A 24,261-nucleotide genomic window follows, 5' to 3' on the forward strand; every position below is an offset into this window, starting at 1 on the left:
CTAGAGTGCAGTGGTGCAATCTCAGCTCACTTCTGAGACTTAGTTAGTAAGACTCACAGGATCTGATGGTTATTATTTTCCTGCACAAGCTGTGTACCTCCAGGGTTCAAGCGATTCTCCTGCCTCAGCCTCCTGAGTAGCTGGAACTACAGGCACCCACCGTGCCCAGCTAATTTTTGTATTTTTGTACAGACAGGGCTTTACTATGTTGCCTAGACTGGTCTTGAACTCCTGACCTCGTGATCCACCCACCTCAGACTCCTGAAGTGCTGGGATTACAGGCGTGAGCCACCACACCCAGCCAAACTTCCTTCTTAAAGGAAGGGATGCACTATGTTTATCCAACTTCCTTCCTTCTCTGCTTTTGCTATATCCTCTTGGTTTGGGTATGTGGTGTTTCCATTTTCATTTGTCTCAAGGAATTTTTAAAATTATTTTTTAATTTTTTTCATTGACCCATTGGTTGTACATGAGCACGTTAATTTCCACATATTTGTAGTTTCCAAAGTTCGTCCTGTTACTGATTGTTAGTTTTAATTCATTGTTCTCAGAAAAGATACTTGATAGGATCTCCATTTTAAAAAAATTGTGAAGACTTGTTTTGTGGCTTAATATATGGTTTGTCTTTGAAAATGTTCCATGTGCTGTTAAAAATAATGTCTATGTTATATCTGTTGGGTGAAATATTCCGTTAGGTTCATTTGATCTAGAGTGCAGTTTAACTCCTATGTTTATTTATTTTCTGTCTATATGAGTTATCCATTGATGACAGTTGCATGTTGAAATCTCCTACTATTATTGTATAATATGGTTTGGCTGTGTCCCAACCCAAATCTCATCTTGAATTCCCACGTGTTGTGGGAGGTAAATGAATTATGGGGGCAGGTCTTTCCCGTGCTGTTGTCATGATAGTTAGTAAGTCTCATGGGATCTGATGGTTATTATAATGGGGAGTTTTCTTGCACAAACTCTTTTTGCTTACTGCCATCCCATGTAAGAGGTAACTTGCTCTTCCTTGCCATCTGCCATTGTTGTGAGGCTTCCCCAGCCATGTGGAACTGTAAGTTCAATTAAACCTCTTTCTTTTATAAATTGCCCAGTCTTGGGTGTGTCTTTATCAGCAGCATGAAAACAGCTAATGCAGTAAGTTGGTACCAGTAGAGTGCAGTGTTGTTGAAAAGATACCTGAAAATGCGGAAGCGACTTTGGAACTGGGTAACAGGCAGAGATTGGAACAGTTTGGAGGGCTCAGAAGAAGACAGGAAAATGTGGGAAAGTTTGGAACTTCCTAGAGACTTGTTGAATGGCTTTGACCAAAAGCCTGATAGCAATATGAAAAATAAGGTCCAAACTGAGGTGGTTTCAAATAGAGATGAGGAACTTGTTGGGAACTGGAGTAAAGATGACTCTTGTTATGTTTTAACAAAGAGACTGGCAGTATTTTGCCCCTGCCCTTGAGATTTGTGGAACTTTGAACTTGAGAAAAATGATTTAGGGTATCTGGCGGAAGAAATTTCTAAGCAGCAAAGCATTCAAGAGCTGATTTGGGTGCTGTTTAAAGGCATTCCATTTCATAAGGGAAGCAGAGCATAAAAGTTTGGAAAATTTGCAGCCTGACAATACAATAGAAAAGAAAATCTCATTTTCTGAGGAGAAATCCAAGCCAGCTGCAGAAATTTGCATAAGTATGGGGATCCACATGTTAATCCCCAAGATACTGGGGAAAATGTCTCCAGGGCATGTCAGAGGTCTTCACAGCAGCACTTCCCATCACAGGCCTGGAGGCCTAGGAAGAAGAAATGGTTTCATGGGCCAGACCCGGGGTCCCTGTGCTGTGTGCAGCCTGAAAGAGGACAACATAGAGCTCCAGCCATGGCTTCAGAGGGTGCAAGCCTCAAACCTTAGCAGCTTCCATGTGGTGTTGTGCCTACAAGTGCACAGAAGTCCGGAACTGGGGTTTGGGAACCTCTGCTTAGATTTCAGAGGATGTATGGAAATGCCTGGATGTCCAGGCAGAAGTTTTCTGCAGTGGTGGGGCTCTCATGGAGAACCTCTGCTAGGGTGGTACAGAAGGGAAATGTGGGGTCAAAGCCCCCACACAGAGTCTTCTGGGGCACCATCTAGTGGAGCTGTTAGAAAAGGGCCACCATCTTCCAGAACCCAGAATGATAGATCCACTGACAGCTTGCACTGTGCACCTGGAAAAGCCATAGACGCTCAATGTCAGCCAATGAAAACAGCCAGGAAAGAGGCTGTACCCTGCAAAGCCACAGGGGCAGAGCTGTCTAAGATGAGCAGAACCCACCTCTTGCATCAACATGATCTGGATGTGAGATGTGAAGTCAAAGGAGATCATTTTGGAGCTTTAAGATTTGACTGCCCTGCTGCATTTTGTACTTACATGAGGCCTGTAGCTCCTTTGTTTTGGCCAATGTCTCCCATTTGGAATGGCTGTGTATTAGTCTGTTTTCATGCTGCTGATAAAGACAGACCCAAGACTGGGAAGAAAAAGAGGTTTCATTGGATTTACAGTTCCACATGGCTGGGGTGGCCTCAGAACCATGGAGGGAGGCAAAAGGCACTTCTTACATGGTGGTGGCAAGAGCAAAATGAGGAAGAAAAAGTGGAAACACCTGATAAACCCATGAGATCTCATGAGACTTAATTCACTATCACAGGAATAGCAGGGGAAAGACCAGCCCCCATGATTCAATTGCCTCCTCTGGGTCCCTCCCACAACACATGGGATTTCTGGGAGATATAATTCAAGTTGAGATTTGGGTGGGACACAGCCAAATTATATCAGGCTATGTTTATCCAATGCCTGTACCCCCGTTTGTATCTAGGGAGTAACTAACTTGCTTCTGATTTTACAAGCCCATAGGAAGAAGAGACTTGCCTTGTCTCAGATGAGACTTTGGACTGTGAACTTTTGAGTTAATGCTGAAATGAGTTAAGACTTTGGGGGACCTTTGGGAAGGCATGACTGGTTTTGAAATTTGAGGACATGAGATTTGGGAGGGACCAGGGGTGGAATGATGTGGTTTGGCTGTGTCCCCACCCATTATCTCATCTTGAATTCCCATGTGTTGTGGGAGGGACCCAGTAGGAGGTAATTGAATTATGGATCAAGTCTTTCCCATGCTGTTCTTATGATAGTAAGTCTTGTGAGATCTGATGGTTATTACAAGGGGAAGTTTTCCTGCTCAAGCTCTTTTTGCTTGCTGCCATCCATATAAGGTGTGACTTGCTTCTCCTTGCCTTCTGCCATGATTGTGAGGCTTCCCCAGCCACATGGAACTGTAAAGTCCAATTGAACCTCTTCCTTTTGTAAATTATCCAGTCTTGGATATGTCCTAATTAACAGTGTGATAACAGACTAATACATCATATTGCAGTCAATCTCTCCCTTTAGATCTGTTAATATTTGCTTTATATAATTAGATGATCCAGTGTTGAGTGCATAGATATTTACAATTATTATATTATCTTGTTGTGTTGACACTTTTATCATTATATAATGTCCTTTTTCTCTTTTTACAGTTTTTGACTTACAATCTATTTTATCTGTATAAGTATTGCTATTCCTGCTGTTTTTGGTTTCCATTTGCATGGAATATCTTTTTCTATGCATTGACTTTCAGTCTATATGTGTCTTTATAGGGGACATGAGTTTCCTGCAGGCAGCTTATAGTTGAGTCTTGTTTTATTTAATCTATTTAGCCCCTCTGTCTTTTAATTGGAGAATTTAGTTCATTTACATTCAGGGTTATTATTGATGTGTAAGAACTTGCTACTGCCATTTTGTTACTTATTTTCTGGTTGTTTTTGTAACTCCTCTTTTCCTTTCTTCTTTTCTTACAATGAAAAGAACAAACTAAACTAAAAATCTCCATATTATAATTCCATCTTCCCCACCTTTCAACTTGTGGATATCTCCATTTACATCTTTTTATACTGTCTATCTCACAATAAATTGTTTTAGTTATTGTTTTTGACATTTTTCTCTTTTAGTCTTCATATTAAAGACATGAATATTTTACACACCACAATTACAGTATTAGGTAATGTGAATTTTGGTATACCTGCTTTTATCAGTGAGCTTTACACCTTCAAATTTCTCTTGTTACATGTTATCATAATTTTCCTTCAGATTGAAGAGCTCCTTTTAGCATTTCTTGTAAGACAGGTCTTATGGTGATGAATCCCCTCAGCTGTTGCATGTCTGAGAAAGTTTTCTAACTCTCCTTCATGTTAGAAGAATGGGTTTTCTGGCTAAAGTATTCTCAGTTGGCAGTTTTTTTCTGACAGGACTTCAAATATATGATCCCACTGTCTCTGGCCTCTAAGGTTTCCAATGAAAAGTCTGCTGCCAGATGTATCAGGACCCCTTTAAGTGTTACTTGCTTCTTTCTCTTTCTGCTTTTGGGATCCTCTCCTGTCCTTGATCTTTCAGAGTTTATTATATGCCTTGGAGTAGTCTTATTTGAGTTAAATCTGCTTGGTGATCTTTGATCTTTCTGTATCTGGATATTTATATCATTCTCTACATTTGTAAAGTTTTCTGTTATTATTTCTTGGTATAAGCATCCTACCCCTTTTTCTTTCTCACTCTCTCTCTTGAAAGCTAGTGACTTTTATATATGCTCTTTTGATGCTATTCCACAGATGTCATGAGCATCCTTCAATTTCATTCTTGTCTGTTACTCTACTCTCACTGTGTGTCTTAGTCTGTTTTGTGTTGCTGTAAAGAAATATCTGAGGCTGAGTAAATTATAAAGAAAAGAGGTTTATTTGGTTCATAATTCTGATGACTGAAAAGTTCAAGATTTGGCACCTGGTGAGGGCCTCTGGCTGCTTCCACGCATGACAGAAAGTGAAAAGGAGCTGCCATGTGTAGATATAACATGGTAAGACAGGAAACAAGAGAGAGATGGGCAAGATGCCAGGCTTTTTTTAACAACCAACTCTTGAAGGAACTGTAATAGGGAAGGCATTAATCTATTCATAAAGGATCCTCTACAAGATATAAATACTTCTTATTAGGCCCCATCTCCAGCAGACATCAAATTTCAACATGAGTTATGAAGGTGACAAATATTCAAACTGTACCACTGAATACTTTCAAATAGCCTATCTTTGAGCTCACTGTTTGTTCTGATGGATCTGTTCTACTGTTAAGACCCTCTAATGCATTATTTTAAATTAAGTTTTTATTCTAGACCTACAGGGTACATATACAGGTTTGTTACATGGTTATATTGTGTGATGCTGAGGTTTGGGCTTCTATTTATTCCATTATCCAGATAGTGAACATAGCACACAATAGGAATTTTTTCAACCCTTGCTCCCTTCCCTTCCTCCCTCCTTCTGGAGTCCCTAATGTCTGTTGTTACCAACTTTCTGCCCATGTGTACTTAAGATTTACCTGTTACTTATAAGTGAGAACTTGTGATATTTGGTTTTCCATTTCAGTGCTAATTTGTATAAGATAATAGCCTCCAACTGCATCCATGTTGCTACAAAGGACTTGATTTCATTCTTTTGTATGGATGCATAGTATTTTATGGTGTATATTTGTGACATTTTCTTGATCCAATCCACTGTTAATGGGCACCTAGGTTGATTTCGTGTCTTTGCTACTATAAATAGTGCTGCAGTGAACATATGAATGTAGATACCTTTTTGGAATAATGATTAATTTTTCTTTGGGTACATACCCTGTAATAAGATTGCTGGGGCAAATGGTAGTTCTATCTTTAGTTCTTTGAGACATCTCCAAACTGCTTTCCACAGTGACTGAACTAATTTACATTCTCACCAACAGTGTGTAAGTATGCCCTTTTCTCTACAGCATCACCAGCGTATGTTTTTATTTTGCTTTTTAGTAGCAGTAACAGCCATTCTAATTAATGTGAAACCAATTCATTGTGGTTTTGATTTCCTTTCTCTGATACTTAGTGATATGAGCATTTTTTCATATGTTTATTGGCCTCTTATATGTCTTCTTTTGAGAAGTGTCTGTTCATCTCCTTTGCCCACTTTTTAATGAAGTTATTTATTTATTTATTTGTTTGTTTGTTTGCTTGCTGAATTCTTTAAGTTGCTTATAGATTTTGGATACTGGACCTTTGTCTGATGCATAGTTTAGTTATCTCCTCCCACTGCTTATTTTTGTCAGTTTTGTTGAAGATCAGATGGTTGTAGATACGTGGCTTTATTTCTCGATTTTCTATTCTGTCCTGTCATTCAGATAAATAAACCAAAAGAACAAAATATAGAAGAAATCGCTGGGTGTGGTGGTGCATGCCTGAAACTCCAGCACTTTGGGAGGCCGAGGCAGGTGGATCACTTGAGGTCAGTGGTTTGAGACCACCCTGGCCAACATGATGAAACCCTGTCTCTACTAAAAAAATAAAAATACAAAAAGAATTAGCTAGGAATGACAGCATATCCCTGTAATCCCAGCTATCTGAGAGCTGAGGTAGAAGAATTGCTTGAACCCTGGAGGCAGAGGTTGCAGTGAACCAAGATCGCACCATTGCACTCCAGCCTGGGCAACAGGGTGAGATTTCATCTCATAAAATAAAATAAAAAGAAATTAATTAAGAAATTAACCTTATTAAATGTGGACACTTCATACATGATAGAAGTAGCAAACCAGTAAGGAAGAGTCTTGGAAAAATGGTTATTCACATGGGGAAAAATAGATCATCAACTGGCATCTTAAAAAAAATCCAGACAATTTAAAAATGGGAAATGTGAATATCTAAAACTTTTAGGGAGGATAAGGTAGAGCCAGATGGTGGAATAGAACCTTCAAGGACTCATACCCTTGAAATAACATCAAATTGAACAACTATCCACACAAGAAAATGCCTTCACAAGAGCTAAGTAATTAGGTAAGAGATCAGAGTACCTAATTTTACCATAAAAACAGAAAAGACACATTGAAAAAAGTAGAAAGAACAGTCTCACACTGCCTACACTAGCCCTACCCCAACCCCAGGCAGCACAGAGCCCAGGGAAAGATTCTGTCCACTTGAGAGAGAGAGAGAGGAAAGTGTGTGAGACTTTGCATTTAGTACTGGCCCTGCCACAATAAAAAACAACACTAGGCATAACACCATGGCCCCTGATTCCAGGCTGGTGACCACGAAGAGAGTATTTAGACTCACTGTGGACCAGAAAGGAATCTGTCATCCCAGTGGGAGAAACTCAAGTCCTGACCCAATTCACCCTTGGCTGACTGAAGTGGGCTCAGGTCCCGAATAAAATTCTGTTGTAGGCAGGCCATAGTACAACAGTCCTTGGGTGATGTCAATGCTGTGCTGATCTGTGAGGCTGGGGGCTTTGGGTGTGGCCCTGCATGATATCAACTGCAGCAGCTATGCAGAGCCCATGTCACTCTTTTCCCAGCTCCAGACAGTGCAGTGTGAAGGGAGACTCCTTCCACTTAGAAGGAGAGGAAAGGATGCAGGGGACTTTGCCTTGGAACCTAGTACTAGCTCTGCCACTGTAAACTAGAGTACCAGAAGAGCCTTGTGGACCCTGATTCCAGGCAGATACTCCTGAACAGCATTTTTAGACCCAATCTAGGCCAGAAGGGAATCACCTGCCTTGGTAGGATGGATCAAAGTCCTGGCCAGCATCATTACTGGCTAACTAAAGTGGCCTCAGGCAATCAATAAATATCAATGGCAGGTAGGCAGTGGTGGCTGCAGGCCTTGGGCAAGCCCCAGTGCTGCAAAGGTCTAGAAGCCACGGGTAGTGTGGTACCAGCTCTAGGATGTGACAAAAAAGGTATTAAGAGGAAAGTTTATAGCGCTGAATGTCTACATTAAGAAGTTAGAAAGATCTCAAATTAGCAATCTAGCATTGCATCCAATTGAACTATAAAAACAAGAACAAACTAATCCCAAAGCTAGTAGAAGAGAAGAAATAACTAAAATCAGAGCAGAACTGAAGAAAATTGAGAGATTGAGACCCAAACATCTACACAAAGGATCAATGAAACCAAAAGTTGGTTTTTTGAAAGGACAAACAAGATCAATAGACCACTAGCTAGATTAACAAAAAAAATAGGAAGATCCAAGTAAGTACAATCAGAAATAACAAAAGTGATGTTATAAGCTACCCTACAGAAATACAAAAGATCCTCAAAGACTATTATGAACACTTCTATTTACACAAAATAGAAAATCTAGAGGAAATGGTTGAATTTCTAGAAACAAACAACCTCCCAAGATTCAATCAGGAAGAAACAGAAACCTGAAAAGGTCAACAACACGTTCCAAAATTGAGTCTGTAACAAATAACCTACTAACCAAAAAAAGCCCTGGACCAGAAAGATTCACAGTCAAATTCTACCAGATGTACAAAGAAGAGCTAATACCAATCTTAATGAAATTATTCAAATAAAAAATCAAGTAGGGATTACTCCCAAAGTCATTATATAAAATCAGTATAATATGACAATGACAAAAGAAAACTACAGACCAATATTTTTGATGAACATAGATGCAAAAATCCTCAACAAAATACTAGCAAACTAAATCCAGCAGGACATCAAAAAACATGAATTCACCATGATCAAGAAGCCTTGATTCCTGGGATGCAAAGTTGGTTCAACATATGCAAATCAGTGAATGTGGTTCACCACATAAACAGAATTAAAAACCATATGATTGGCTGGGCACAGTGGCTCACACCTGCAATTCCAAGACTTTGGGAGGCAGAGTTGAGTGGATCGCTGGAGCCTAGGAGTTCAAGACTACCCTGGCCAACGTGGGGAAACCCCATCTCTACTAAAAATACAATAATTAGCCAGCTGTGGTGGCATGCACCTGTAGTTCCACATACTCAGGAGGCTGAGGCATGAGAATCGCTTGAACCTGGAAAGCAGAGGTTGCAGTGAACTCAGATTGTACCACTGCACACCATCCTGGGCAACAGAGCAAGACTTTGTCTCAAAAAAAAAAAAAAAGCAAAACACATGATTGTCTCAGTAGATGCAGAAAAAGCATTTGATAAAATCCAACATCCCTTTTTTGATAAAAACTCTCGACAAACTAGGCATCAAAGGAACATACCTTAAAAAAATAAAAAAAGAGCCATATTGAATAGGTGGAAACTAAAAGCATTCGCCTTAAGAATTAGAATACGACAAGAATGCCCACTCACACCACTCTTATGCAACATAGTACGGGAAGTCCTAGGTGGAACAACCAGATAAAAGAAAGAAATAAAGAACACCCAAATAGGAAAAGAGGAAGTTAAATTATGCCTCTTCGCTGATGGTATGACTCTGTACCTATTATTAAAATAAAATAAAAATAAAAATGAACATAGCCAAGAGACTCCTAAATCTGGTGAACAACTTCAGCAAAGTTTCAGGACACAAAATCAATGTAAAAGTAGCATTTCTATACACAAATAACATTCATGCTGAGAGCCAAATAAAGAATACAGATTCATTTATTATAGCCACAAAAAATAAAATAGTTATTGGATGTAGAGATATATTTGTAAATAAACTTAAAATCATTAATGAATGAATAAATCTGTAAATTTTGTTTTAGGTTTGTGTTGGTGTGATGTTAGTGGGCCCAACAGGTGGAGGAAAGACAACAGTCAGAAAAATTTTGGAAAAAGCATTAACACTATTACCAATTGCAGACTTCTTATCAGTTGCAGAAAGAAAATCTGCTTCAAAGGTAAATGTTCTGTTAAATAAAATGTTTCTGTATTTGTTCATATCTTATTTTACCTTTAATTAATATTTTATGTTCTCTTTATATTGGTATTTTCATTACTTATTGAACTTATTGCTAGGAATTTTGTAGTTAAGAATCATAGTGAGTAGGGTTTTTAACTTAAATCTCAAACTGATCGTTACTAGTTTAAATAAACTATTGTATATTTATTTTGTATCTAGGCACCTTAATAAATGAACTTTTAATTTCTTATTGTGTTTAGGTATCAATTGAATTATCTCCAAATGAAAATAATTTTGTCTCTTCTTGAATATTTATATAACTTCTATTCTCATCTTAATGAATTAACTTTCCAAGACAATGTTAACTATAATATTTGTTCCTTACTTTATCTGGAATGTATTTAATATTTATGCATTTAATATGATATTTGACCTTGGTCGCTGATAAATATTCCTTTTCACACTTGGAAACTTTCTTTTCCCATTACACTTTGGTTTATTTGGCTGTTACAATTTATTAAATTATTTTCAGCATCTATTTCTTAATTCTTTTAACTGATTAATGTAATAAACTATGTTGATTTATTAATGTTAACTTGTCTTTGAATTCCTTGCATAGTGCCTACTTAGTCATGATATATTTTTATTCAGTATAAAGTCAGACTCCACTAAATAGTATGTACTTCAATTACTTAGTTAGTGATTTATTGTTGGTAACATATTCCAAAAATTTAGAAATTCAGATTATTGGTTATGTGGATTTTTTTTCAGTTAGTGGGAAATACCCTGCTTCAAGATGATACACGTAGTAGTTCATACTCTTTTCTCTTTTCCCTTCATGCAAATTTTCCTTCCTGAAAGATCTCAATTAGTTCTTACACAGTTATAACTAATAAGAGGTGAATTATCACAGCAATAATAATAATAACTAATACGTATGGACTACCTAAAAAGGTCCAAGCAGAGTGCTAAAACACTTTTGCTTGAATTATCTTTAATTCTCACAACAACAGTGAAGACAGTAATTCACTTTATTTAAAACAGTTTTTTAATTCCAAAAATAGTATGTATTATTGTGAGAAATTTGGAATATAAAATGTGAAGGAATAATCACCTAGAATAATAATACAGTAAAATGTGAAAACGATAACATGTGAAAACATATTACTGTATTAGCTTTGATTATTTATTCTACACTAAATGTATTTTGAAATAGATAGTACCATGTATAATAAATCTGTTTTTCCAACCTTGGAATTTTCACCTAATGTTATATGCTGAGAATTAACCTCATGACATTAAACATTTCTGACAAGTATCCCAATTACTATATTCTGTATATATGACTATACTATAATTTATTTAATGATTCTCACATGTTTAATAGTTTTAAATTTTTGTTTTTTAAAGATATAATTGTAATAAACATACTTAAGAATGGTGGTAGGACCTGAGGTAATGGAATTATTTTGGTCATCCTTAGTTTATGACTTTCTTCTTATTGGTCTGTTCAAGACCTTCTCTTTATTTTCGTGTAGTTTTGTTTAATTTATTTACCTTATTTCCTTATCTTTCTTTTTCCTCCTTATCATAGGAACCCTCCTTGCTATATGCCTTTAGATATGTGTGTGTCCTTAAAAATTTGATACCCAGTAATGTAATTGCTGGTTGGCAGGGTATAACTTCACCATGTACTGCCAGGTAAAATTCACACACATTAGATAAACCATTTTAAAGTGTACATTTTGGTGACATTTAATGCATTCACAGTGTTATGCAATTACTACCTCTCTCTAATTTCCAAATATTTTTATCACCCCAGGAAAACACCCCTTTCTCATTAAGAAATCACCCCCTATTCTCCTATCTTCCCATTCCCTGGAAGCCACTAATTGGTTTTCTGTTTCTATAGGTTTGCCTATTTTGGCAGAGATGTATGTACAGATATATATATCTAGGTTGTTTCTGCCTTTTGATTGTAATGAATATTACTGTTGTAAACATTTGTGTATAAGTTGAGTAGACGTATGCTTTCATTTCCTTTGGATGTATACCTTGGAGTAGAATTGTTGGGTCATATGGTAATTCTGTGTTTAGCTTTTTGAGGAACCACCAAAGTGTTTTCCACGGTAACTACATCATTTTAAATTGCCATTAGCAATGTGTGAGGCTTTTTATTTCTCCATATCCTCACCAACATTTATTATTTCCCATGTTATTTTCCATTCTAGTGGATGTGAAGCACTATCTCATTGTAGTTTTGGTGTTGAATACCTTTTCATATGCTTATTGGCCATTTGTATATCTTCTCTGGAGACATGTCTGTTCATGTCTTTGTCCATTTTTAGATTATATTGTTGTCTTTCTGTTGTTCAGTTGTGAGAGTTCTTTATAAGTTCTGGACACAAAACTCTTATCAGATTGTGATCTGCAAATATTTTTTTCCTGTTTTGTGAGATGTCTTTTCCCTTTCTTGATGTGAAGTGTAGGGGTCCAACTTCATTCTTTTATGTAGGGATATCCAGCTCTTCCTGTACCATTTGTTAAAGTCTATTATTTTCCCCCACTAAATGGTCTTGGCATTTTTTTTTGAAAATCAGTTGGCCACAGATGTTTGGGTTTGTTTCTGGTCTCACAGTTCTATTACATTTTTCTGTATGTCTTTTCTTACACCTGAATATATATGTTGTGATTGCTATATGGTTTTATATAGTAATCTCCCTGTATCCATGGTTTTACTTTGCACAGTTTCAGTTACTCATGGTCAACTGTGGTCCAAAAGCATTAAATGGAAAATTTCAGAAATAAACAATTAATAAGCTTTAAACACTACATTACAATGCCCACATCATTCACCTTAGTTCATCTCTTTATATTGGCATTTTATCATATCATTATCACAGGAAGAGTGAGTACAGTACGATAAGACATTTTGAGGGAAACAAAGATGACATTCATATCAGTTTTAAGTTATTACATCATATTGTTTTAATTGTTCTATTAATTATTGTTAACATCTTACTGTGCCTAATTTATAAAACTTTATCACAAGTATGTATCTATAGGGAAAAACATAATATATAAATGGTTCTGTAATATCTGTGGTTTCAGGCATCCACTAGGTGCCTTGGAATGTATCCCCTGTGGATAAAGAGGGATTACTGTAGTAAGTTTTGAAACTGAGAAGTGCAAGTTCTCCAACTTTGTTTTTTGTTTTTTGGCTATTTGGTTATTTGGGGCTCTGTGCAATTCCATATGAATTTAAGGATTGGCTTTTCCATTTCTACAGAAAAGGCCGTTGGAATTTTGATACGAATTGCGTTGATCCTGCAGATCATTTTGGTGAACACTACCATCTTAACAATAAAGTTTTCCAATTGATGAACACAGATGTCTTTCCATTTTTGTATCTTTGATTTCTTCTGCAAAGTTTTCTAGTTTTCAGTATATGAATCTTTCTCCTATCATTAAGTTTATTCCTAGGCATTTTATTCTTTGGAATCCTTGTCTTATTCCTGATTTCAGTCTTTCACCAATTGAGTACAGTGCTAACTGTTGAGTTTCATAAATACCCCTTATCATGTTAAGGAAGTTTACTTCTCTTCCCAGTTTTCTGAGTGTTTTTTTACCATGAAAAGGTGTGAAATTTTGTCAAATGCATTTTCTTTGCCTTTTGATACGATCGTGTGGTTTCTTTCCTTCGTTTTACTATGATAGTGGGTTACATTGATTGATTTTCTTATGTTGAACTACCCTTGCATTCCTGGGATGAATCCTACTTGGTCAAGGTGCATAATCCTTTAAATGTGCTGTTGGATTCAGTTTGCTAGCATCTTTTTGAGGATTTTTGCATATATATTCTTAAGGGCTATTGGTCTGTAGTTTCCTTTTCTTGTGCCGTCTTTGGATATGGTATCATAGTAATGCTGACCTCATAGAATGTATTAGTGTTTCCTAGTTTTCTTTTCTTTTTGCAAGAGTTTGAGTAGGATTGGTGTTAATTCTTCTTTAAGTGTTTGGTGGAAGTTACCTACCATTTGTAGTTGGACTGTTCTTTGTTGGAAGCTTTTGATTATTGAATCAAACTATTTGTTATGGATCTTTTGAGATTTTCTATTTCTTCAGTCAGTTTTGGTAATTTGTGTGTTTTTAGGAATTTGTCCATTTCATCTTGCTTGAAAAAACTTTGTTTTACTTTCGAACTGTGTATTTGAACTATTGTCTTTGGGTCTAAAGTCAGTCTCTTGTATGCAACATACATTTGGATCATGTTTTTGTTTCTTCATTATGCCAATTTCTTCTTTTAATTGGCAAACTTAATCTATTTTATTTTGATTATTGATGATGGACTTTTGCCTTTTTGTGATTTTGTTCTATGTCTTGTATCTTTTTTGTTTCTCAATTCCTCCAAAATTGCCTTTTGTGTTTGATTTTTTTCTAATGTAACATTTGAATTCCTTCTTCGTTTCCTTTTCATTTTTTACTCATTTTTAAATAGTTACCTGGGAGATTGTAGTTAACATCTGTTAGGGTCTGAATTGTGTCCCCCTACCCAAAATTCATGTGTTAAATCTCCAACCCACATTACCTCAGTTTGTGTCTCCCTTATTCATGGGGAATACATTTCATGACCCCCAGTGGATGCCTGGGACCACAGATAGTACTGAACCCTATATATACTTTGTTTTTTCCCATAAATATCTATGATGAAGTTTAATTTATAAATTTGACACAGTAAAAGATGAACAATGAATACTAATAATAGAAGAATTTTTAAAAATATGATGTAATAAAAATTATGTGAATGTGGTCTTTATCTCTCAAAATATCTTGTTGTACTGTACTCACCCTTCTTGTGTTCTGTCAATCTGATAACTGAGTTGTTACTGAGTGACTAATTAGCAGGTAGATTTAAGTCCCAGGTGGGACAGAGCAAGATGATGCAAGATTTCATGAAACTACTCAAAATAGCATGAAATTTAAAACTTACAAATTGTTTATTTCTAGAATTTTGCATTTAATATTTTTGGACTGCAGTTAACCACAGGTAAATGCAACTGCAGAATGTGAAACTATAGAAAAGGGAGGATTACAGTATATTTGGAGATACAATCTTTAAAGAGGTGATTAAGTTAAAATGAGGCTATTACAGCAGGCCCTAATCCAATTTGACTTGTGTACTTATAAGAAAAGGAAATTTACAAACACAAAGAGACATCAGAGGTGTGTGTATGCACAGAGAAAAGACCACATGAAGATACAGTGAGAAGGCAGTTATCGGCAAGTCAAAGAGTGAGTCCTTTGAAGAAATCAAACCTGCTATCAACTTGATCTTAGACTTTTACTCTTCAGAATTGTGAGAAAATAAATTTGTTGTTTAAGTTACCCAGGCTGTGGTATTTTGTTGTGGCAGCCCTAGCAAACACTTAACTACCAATCTGGTAGAACTGATACTAACTTAACTTCAATAGTGGACATTAATTCTGCTCCTTCTCAGCTCTGTTCCCTGCTTTATGTTGTTACAAACTGTATCTTTATATATTGTGTACCCATTAATATAGATGCATCATTATTGTTTATGCATTTTTTAATTATATAGGAAAAAAGAGGAGTTACAAATTAAAAATTAAATAATAGTGGCTTTTATATTTACCTTAACTGTAGATCTTTATTTCTTCCTGTGAGTCTGAGTTTTTGTTTATTGTTTTTTTCATTTGAGCCTGAAGCATTTATCCCTTTATCCATTCCTTCAGCATTTTCAGTAGGGCAGGTTTCCCAGGGATGATTTATTTAGCTTCTGTTTATCTGAGAATGCCTTAGTTTGTCCCTCACTTTCATAGGATGGTTTAGCTGCATACAGAATTCTTGGTTGACAGTTTTGGTTTTTGGTTTGTTTGTTTTAGCACTTTGTATCATCCCATGCCTTCTGGCCTTTGTACTTTCTGATGAGAATTGACTTTTAATTTTGCTGAGGATCCCTTGTATTGCCTCTCTCCTGCTACTTTAAAGATTTTGCCTTTGGACATTAATAGTTTGATTATAATGTGTGGATATCTTTGTGTTTATTTTTCTTGGTGTTTCATGAGTTCTTGGATTTGTATTTTATATTTTTCATTAATTCAAAAATTTTGGGCCAGTATTTCTACCAACATTTTTTCTACTTTTTCTTCTTTTCTTCTTCTGGAATTCCCATAATGTATAGATTGATATGTTTTATGGTTTTCCATAGGTCTCTTGGACTCTATTTTATTTATTTTTCTTCTCTTGAAATGGGTAATTTCAGCTTCCTTATCTTCAGGTTTGCTCATTCTTTTTTCTATCTGCTCAAATCAGCTATTGAATGCCACTGTTGATTTTTTATTTCAACTATTTTATTTTTCAGCTCTATAAACTCTATTTGGTTCCCTTTTATTATTTCTATCTCCTTAATGGTAGTTCCTACTTGTTCTTACACTGCTTTCCAGTTTCCTCACACTTGCTCTGTGCTGGGGTAGTTTTTGACTGATTAGCTGTGCCTGCTCTGAGCCTAGTGATCAAGCTAAGATGAAAGTTTCAATTCATCTCAGGTCTTTCTGCATACATCTTGATGCATATGGCTTTCAGAATTCCCCTATATGAATATCTAAATTTCCCAAAGATTTTACCCAGGCTTCTCCCTGAGGCCTTATATGGTCTGTCATATGTTTCTAGCTGTCATCTCTTGCCCTAGGCTTCCACAGGTCTGTAATCTCTCTGAAGAAGTGCCTGCCAATTTTTCTGCCTGACATCTGAGATACATAAAATGAGACCAGATATTCTGGCAAGACAGGTTAAAATATTGCAAATAAGGTTTATTTCAGGGCCAATTCTGACCTTAAGCTTAAAAGCGTTTTCTACTGTCTTTCACTTCTATACTCAACCCAGTCCCCAGACATGTTACATGCCAGTTTATATACTATGTTCCTGGATTAGACACAGATATTTTTCCCATTTTTTCTGGGGGTACTGTTTGTAGTATTACAGTTTTTTTAAAAGAATGATTTGTATATTATGGCTAATTTTAACAAGTCAATATTTACTGTTCCTTGCAAATTGCTACCTTTATATAAAGTCTTTTTTTTTTTTTTTTTTTTTTGGTGTGAAGGATTTCTCCTGTAACCTTTTAATTCTTATTAGAATGCAAATAAACTAAATACTTGTTCTATAGTTAGTGTCTTTAAAAACTACACTGGATTTTTCTCAGATTTCAGGAAGAAAAGGAAAAGTAGACATTTGTGTTTTAAATCCAAAGTGTATCACTCTCAGTGAACTATATGGACAACTGGATCCTAATACTATGGAATGGACTGATGGATTATTATCAGCAACAATTCGAAGTTATGTATATTTTAACACACCAAAGAACTCAAAGAAAGACATTGATCTCAGACTAAAGTCAAGAATCTCAGATTTATCCAATGTAAGTTTAGTGTTGAATTAATATTTTTATTTAACTAATGTGGATTATTTAATTGCTTATCCAAAGACTGATGTTAAAACGTTAGATATCTAGTAGTGTAAAAGTAAATTTTAGAATGTTATGAACAGTTTTTATAAAGAGAAAAATTGTAAGTTATTAAAAAATGGAAAATCTTCCATTGAATTTTAAAATGGTTAGTAAATGAAAGAATGAAGTTAAAGAAATTTACTTTTAAAGGAGCACAAAGTGAATAAAGTTTGAATGGAAAATGATCTAGTGATTCCAGCACCTCCAAAATACCTTACAAACTAACGAGACTAAAAAACCCTTTGTTAGAAAAGCAAATGAAGTATTTGATAGAAAATTCATCACAGAATAAATACAAATGGCAAAAAGGAAAATTTTTATTCTCATTAGCATTAACTAGAGATTACTGGTCAATTTCATTAGATAAAACACATTAACAAAGAGATGATGTTTAAAACCAAACAGAGAAGCCAGGTGTGGTGGCATAAACCTGTAATCCCAGTTCCTCTGGAGGCTGAGGCAGTAGGGTCACTTAAGCCTGGCAGTTCAAGACCAGCCTGGTCGATATCACAAGACTCCATGTCAAAGAATAAGAATAAATATTAAAACTAAATAGATTAATAAAGATTTTTAAAATGGGAAAACAATATTTCACATTTACTAGATTGTGAAGTAGAAATTCATATGTGTCTGGAGATAATATTGGGAATATGTATTGAGATTTAAAAACAGACATTCCTTAATATGAAGGAAATAGAATTGTATTGTGTTGTCGCTATTTTTATATTGGTATGAGAATCCTTTCTGCATTAAAAAGTAATCATTTATCTGTCATATGTGCTACACATATTTTCTCCAATCTATAAAAATGTTTATCAGTATATTCTTTGATAGATTATAACTTTTCAATCACACCCTGAAAAGGTTATTCTTAGTCTAAGATTATTATGGTAAATTGATAGTTGCATAATAACAAACATATAGTAAACCTATTTAAACCTTTGATCTGTGTGTAATTTATTTTAGTGTAAGTGATTTTTTCCCAAATGGAAAATTTTTCTGACACAATTGAGTAACTCATCTTTTTCCCACTAACATAAAATGATACTAGATACTTATATTTGGGTCTGTTTCTGCATTCTTTACTCTACCTGCCTGTGGCCAGCAAAAAAAAACAATTTTAATTATACTGACTTTATTATAGGTTTTACTATCTAGAATAATAGTCTGTCTTTATCAGTCTTCTTTTTCAAGATTTATTTCATAGTTGTTCTGCAACTTATGTTTGTTTCCCCTTTGCAAGAAATGCTTGAGTTTTTTTTAAGTTCTCAGGTAGTGGAATCTTTATGTTGTTGCTGATTTTATTATTTTATTGTCTTTTATTGCATTATAATTAGAGAATATTGTCTCTGATGTTTGTCTTATTTTTAGGATAGTTTAGCATTTGCTTAATAATATGAAATAATATTTGCATTTTTATAGGCAGGTTTATTCCATTTACATTATTGGTTGTAACATATGTTTGGGCTTATTGTTGTCATTTGTTTTATATTATGATTCTTTTTAATTATCCAGTGTGTATTTTCTTTGCTTTGATTTCTTTATTCCCTCTGATAATTTGGAAGATCCATAGTCTATTTTATTCTCCTTGGTGTTACTTTTATAGCTATGGTTTTATATAATACCATTAATTTTCCATTTAGATGGTATCTATGACACTTTTATCATGTCTGTAATCATGAAATTAGTATACTTTTCCTTGTTCCCACTTCCTTTTTGATTTTTCTACCACCTGATTTGGGCAAATTATATTGTTATTACTTTATTCTTACTTTTGCTCATTGTTTTAACTATAAATTGGCTTATGATTATATTATTTCACTTTTCAGCTTTAAATAATTACTTGGAATCACCAGCACCCTGCTTTTAGATGAAAATATTGACATAAGCAAATGACTTCTCACCTTTTTTTCACATCTGACTTTTACTAGTTACACTGTTGTATCATTGTGACAGATTATATCTGCATTCTTCACATTAGCCATGTTTTTGGAAATAAAGACTCATTAATATAGAAATGATAATTCTTCATGTATTGAGCTATAAATGCAATGCAGTTTTAATCAAAATTTTCAGATTTTGTCAAAACAGCCTTGTTAAGATACAATTCACATGTTACAAAATTCACACATTCAAAATATACAATTCAACAGATTTTTAGTATATTCCCAGAGCTGAACAACCATCACCATGACCTAATTTTAGAACATTCTCATTAACTCAAAAGTAAACATTCTAATCACTGACATTCACTGCCCATTCCCAAATCACCATCTTCTCCCGCCTCCCCAACACCAGCCTTAGGAAACCATTAATCTACTTTCTATCTGTATAGATTTTTTATTCTGGACATTTCATATAAATTAAGTTATATAATATGTAGTCTTTGCGATTAGCTTCTTTGACATAGCATAGTGTTTTCAGGGTGGGCCTATGGTACATCATATAACAGTGCTTCATTCCTTTTTATTGCCGAATAATATTCCATTGTGCTGATACAACTAATATTTTGTTTATCCTTCAGTTGATGGACACATGGGTGGTTTCTATTTTTTGCCACTATAAATAGTGTTGTTATGATCATTTGCATACCAGTTATTGTATGAATGTAGGCTTTCATTTCTTATATATATACAGATTAGAGTAGAATTACTGGGTCACATGGTCACTTTATGCTTAACATTTTGAGGAATTGCCAAACTATTTTTTATAGAGACTGCCTTCTCCCATTTCTCTACAGCCTCAAAACAATTGTGACTGTCTATTTTTTAATTATAGCCAGTTAGTGGTTGTGCAGTGGTAAGTCATATCCTTTAGTGTGTGTTTGATTTGCATTTTCCTGATGGCTGATGATGTTGAGTGTATTTTTATGTTGCTGTTGGCCATTTGTATATTTCCTTTGGAGAATGTCTCTTCAGAGCCTTGCCTATTTTCAATTGCTTACTTACCCTTTAATTATTGAGTTTTAAGAGTTATTTTTCAATACACATCCCTATTCAGATATATGATTTGCAAATATTTTCTCTCATTCTGTAGGTCATCATTACTTTCTTTGATGGAATTTTTTACAGGACAAAAGTCTTTAACTTTTTTCTTTTTTAATCATTTGTCTTAATATCATATCATTAAAAAGCTTGCATAACTGACAGTCACAAAAATTTATTTCTATGTTTTATTTTAGGAGTTTTATTGTTTCAACTAATATGTAGGTCTTTGGTCCATTTTGAGTCAATTTTTCTGTGGGGTGTAAATCAGGGACCCCCTCATTCTTTTATATGTGGATATCCAGGTGTTCCAGCAATATTTGTTGAAAAGACTGTTCTTTCCCTCCATCAAATTATCTTGACACCCTTGTAAAAAAAATCAGTTGATCATAAATGTAAGGATTTATTTCTGGATTTTCTGTTCTGTACCATTGATCTATGTCTGTGTTTCTGTAAATACTACGCTTGATTGCTATAGCTTTGTGGTAAGTTTTGAAATAGGGAAGTGAGATGATTTTTTTTAAGACCTTGACAAACTGTTTCCAAAATTTATGTGGAACATACATGGTCCATGACACTCCTGAATAAGAGAAAGGATTAGGGTACTAAGACATACCACATATCAAAACGTATTATAAAATTAGAATAAAGCAATGTGATATTGTTGCAGAAAAAGATGGCAATTATAAAATAATATGTGCCTATGACATAATGTGAAAATATGCAGAGAAAAAGTTGACAGAATTTAATGGAGAAATTGACAACTGTGCAATCATAGATTTTATTACATCTTTCTCAGCAACTGAGAAGCAATATGGCACAGTGGCTGTGATAAAATTCTTCGTACTAATAATTTTGAGTTAGAAATTGAAATAGAAAAAATTATACTAGAAGTGGTACAAATCTATAAAATACAGTTCGATAAATGTAGAAGAAAGGAGCTTGTCCTATGGAGAGTGGGGCAGGGAAACCTATATAATTGAGAAAACTTGAATAAATGAAAGATGCACCACATTCCCATATGGAAGACTTCCATCATAAAAATACCAATCCCTACCAAATTAATGTATACAATAATATCTTTCTAACCAAAATCCCAGTGTTTTTTTTTAAAAAACTGACAAATAAGGGAGGCAGAGCAACATGGCCAAATAGAAGCCTCCATAGATCATCCCCACTTGCCCGCAGGAACACAAAATTTAAGAAATATCTACACAAAAATTCACCTTCATAAGAACCACAAATGAGGTATGTGATTGTAGTACCTGGCTTTAATTTCGTATCACTGAAAAAGGCACTGAAGAGGGTAAGAGAGACAGTCTTGAATTGCCAGTGTCATTGGTCTGCCATCCCCTGGCAGCAGCCGTGTGGTATGGAGAAAAAATCTGTGCACTTGGGAGAGGGAGAGCATAGTGACTATGGGATTTTGCATTGGAACTCAGTGCTGCCAGCACCTGACAGAATTCAGCCAATGCCCATGAAAGGAGTACTGAGACTTGCCCTAGCCAGAGGGGAATAGGTCAGGACTTGAATTTCAGCAAGCCTTGTCACTGTAGGCTAAAGGACTCTGATGTCCTAAATTAACTCGACAGGCAGTGTAGGCCACAAAGGACTGCAACTCCTAGGCAAGACCTAGTGCTATGATGGGCTTAGAGCCAGTGGACTTGGGGGGCATGAAACCTAGTGAGACACCAACTGGGGTGGCAAAGGGAGTGCCTGCACCACACCTTCCCCAACCCCAGGCTGTGCAGCTCACAGCTCCAAATGTGATTCCTTCATCACACTTGAGAAGAGTGGAAAGAGTAAGGAGAACTTGGTCTTGCAACTTGAATACCAGCTCAGTCACAGTAGGATAGGGCACCAGGCAGAGTTGTGAGGCCCTAACTCCTGGATGACATATGTAGGCACACCCTGGGACAGAAGAGAACCCACTGCCTTGAAGGCAAGACCCAGTCCTGGCAGGATTCATTACTTACTGAGTAAAGATCCCTTGGACCCTAAATAAAGAACAGCGGTAGAAAAAAGAAGCTAAAAAATTTTAAAAATATATAAAAATACCAAATAAATAACCTAGTGATACATCTTAAAGAACTAGAAAGGCAAGAGTGAACCAAACCCAAAATTGATAGAAGTAATAAAGATCAGAGCAGAAATAAATAAAATTGGACTGAAGGAAACTATAAAAAAGATCAACAAAATGATAAGTTGATTTTTTGAAAAGAGAATGGACATTTACTCTAAGAAAAAAAGAGGACCCAAATATTTAAAATCAGAGATGAAAAAGAAGACACAACAATCAATACTGCAGAAATTCAAAGGATCATTAGAGGCTACCATGTGCAACTATATGATAGTCAGTTGGAAACCCTAGAAGAAATGGATAAATTCCTATACACAGACAATCTACCAAAACTGGATCATGACAAAACCTGAACAGACCAAAAACTAGTAAAATTATCAACGCCATAATATAAAGTCTCCTAGCAAAGAGAACCCCAAGAACTGATTACTTCACTGCTGAGTTTTATCAAACATTTAAAGAACTAATGCCAGTCCTACTCAAACTATTCCAAAAAATATAGGAAGAAGGAATGCTTCCAAACTCTAAGGCCAGTATCACCCTAATACTAAAAGCAGACAAAGACACATCAAAAAAGAAGAGTACAGGCCCATATCCCTGGTGAAAATTGATGCAAAAACCCTCAATAAAATATTTGCAAAACTAACTCAACAACACATAAAGAAGATCACTCATCATGACCAAGTGGAATTTATCCCAGGGATGCAAGAATGGTTCCACATATGCAAATCAATCAGTGTGATACTGATTGATTCTGATACATCACATCAACAGAATGAAAGACAAAAAACATATGATCATTTCAATTGATGCTGAAAAAGGATTTGATACCATTCAATATCACTTTATCATAAAAACTGTCTAAATACTGGAACATACTCCAACACAATAAAAGCCACATATGACAGACCCACAGCTAGTATCACACTGAATGGGGAAAAACTGAAAGCTTTTTCTCTAAGATCTGGAATAAGAAAAAGATGCCCTTTTCTACCACTGTTTGATTCAACCACTGTTATTCACTGTTATTCAGCTCCTATCTAGAGCAATCAGACAAGTGAAGGAAATAAAGCCCCTCTAACTTGGAAAGAAAGAAGTTAAGTTATTTTTGTTTGTAGATGATATTATCTTATACTTGGAAAAACTTAAAGACTCCATCAAAAACTATGAAAACTGATAAACAATATCACTAAAGTTGTGGGATAAGATCCGTACACTAAAATCAGTAGCATCTCTACATGCCAACAGTGAATAATCTGAAAAAAAAATTCAAAAGTTAATACCATTTGTAATAGCCACACATGAAATTAAATACCGAGGAATTAATTTAACCAAAGGAGTGAAAGATTTTTACAATGAAGCCTATGAAACATTGATGAAAGAATCAAATAGGACACAAAAATAGAAAGATATTCCATGTTTATGGATTGCAAGAACCAATATTGTTACAATGTCAGTACTACCCAAAGCAATCTACACATTCATTACAGTCTCTATTAAAATAGCAATGACATTATATACAGAAATAGAAAAAATAATTCTAAAATTTATATGGAGCTACAAAAGACCCAGAATAGCCAAAGCTATCCTGAGCAAAAAGAACAAAACTGGAAGAATCACATGACCTGACTTAAATTATACCACAGAGCTATAGTAGCCAAAACAGCATGGTAATGGCATAGAAACAGACATTGACTAGTGCAATAGAATAGAAAACCTAAAAACAAATTCATATAGAACTATAGTGAACTCATTTTGATAAAGGCACCAACAGCATACTTGGGAAAAGACATTCACTTCCATAAATTTTGCTGAGAAAACTAGATATCTATATGCAGAAAAATGAAACTATACATTTGTATACTTGCCATACACAAAAATCAAATAAAAAGGGATTAAAGACTTAAATCTAAGCTCTCAACCTATGAAACTAGTAAAAGAAAACATTGGGAAA

At 35.2% G+C, this 24,261-nt stretch overlaps 1 protein-coding gene across 1 annotated transcript in view; it reads left to right on the forward strand.

Annotated features, from left to right (window-relative positions):
* LOC105534982 (dynein heavy chain 14, axonemal) overlaps positions 1–24,261 on the forward strand; it is a gene marked incomplete at its 3' end in the record, with an annotated part of 322,900 nt that overhangs the window by 138,341 nt on the left and 160,298 nt on the right. Inside the window, exons 16-17 of the mRNA XM_011973918.1 lie at positions 9,582–9,716; positions 16,941–17,156. Of these exons, the coding sequence (XP_011829308.1) occupies positions 9,582–9,716; positions 16,941–17,156 (351 nt within the window). The remainder of the gene's footprint in view (positions 1–9,581; positions 9,717–16,940; positions 17,157–24,261) is intronic.

This window comes from Mandrillus leucophaeus, unplaced genomic scaffold (assembly GCF_000951045.1).
Source record: "Mandrillus leucophaeus isolate KB7577 unplaced genomic scaffold, Mleu.le_1.0 Scaffold1005, whole genome shotgun sequence".
Classification (NCBI taxonomy): domain Eukaryota; kingdom Metazoa; phylum Chordata; class Mammalia; order Primates; family Cercopithecidae; genus Mandrillus; species Mandrillus leucophaeus.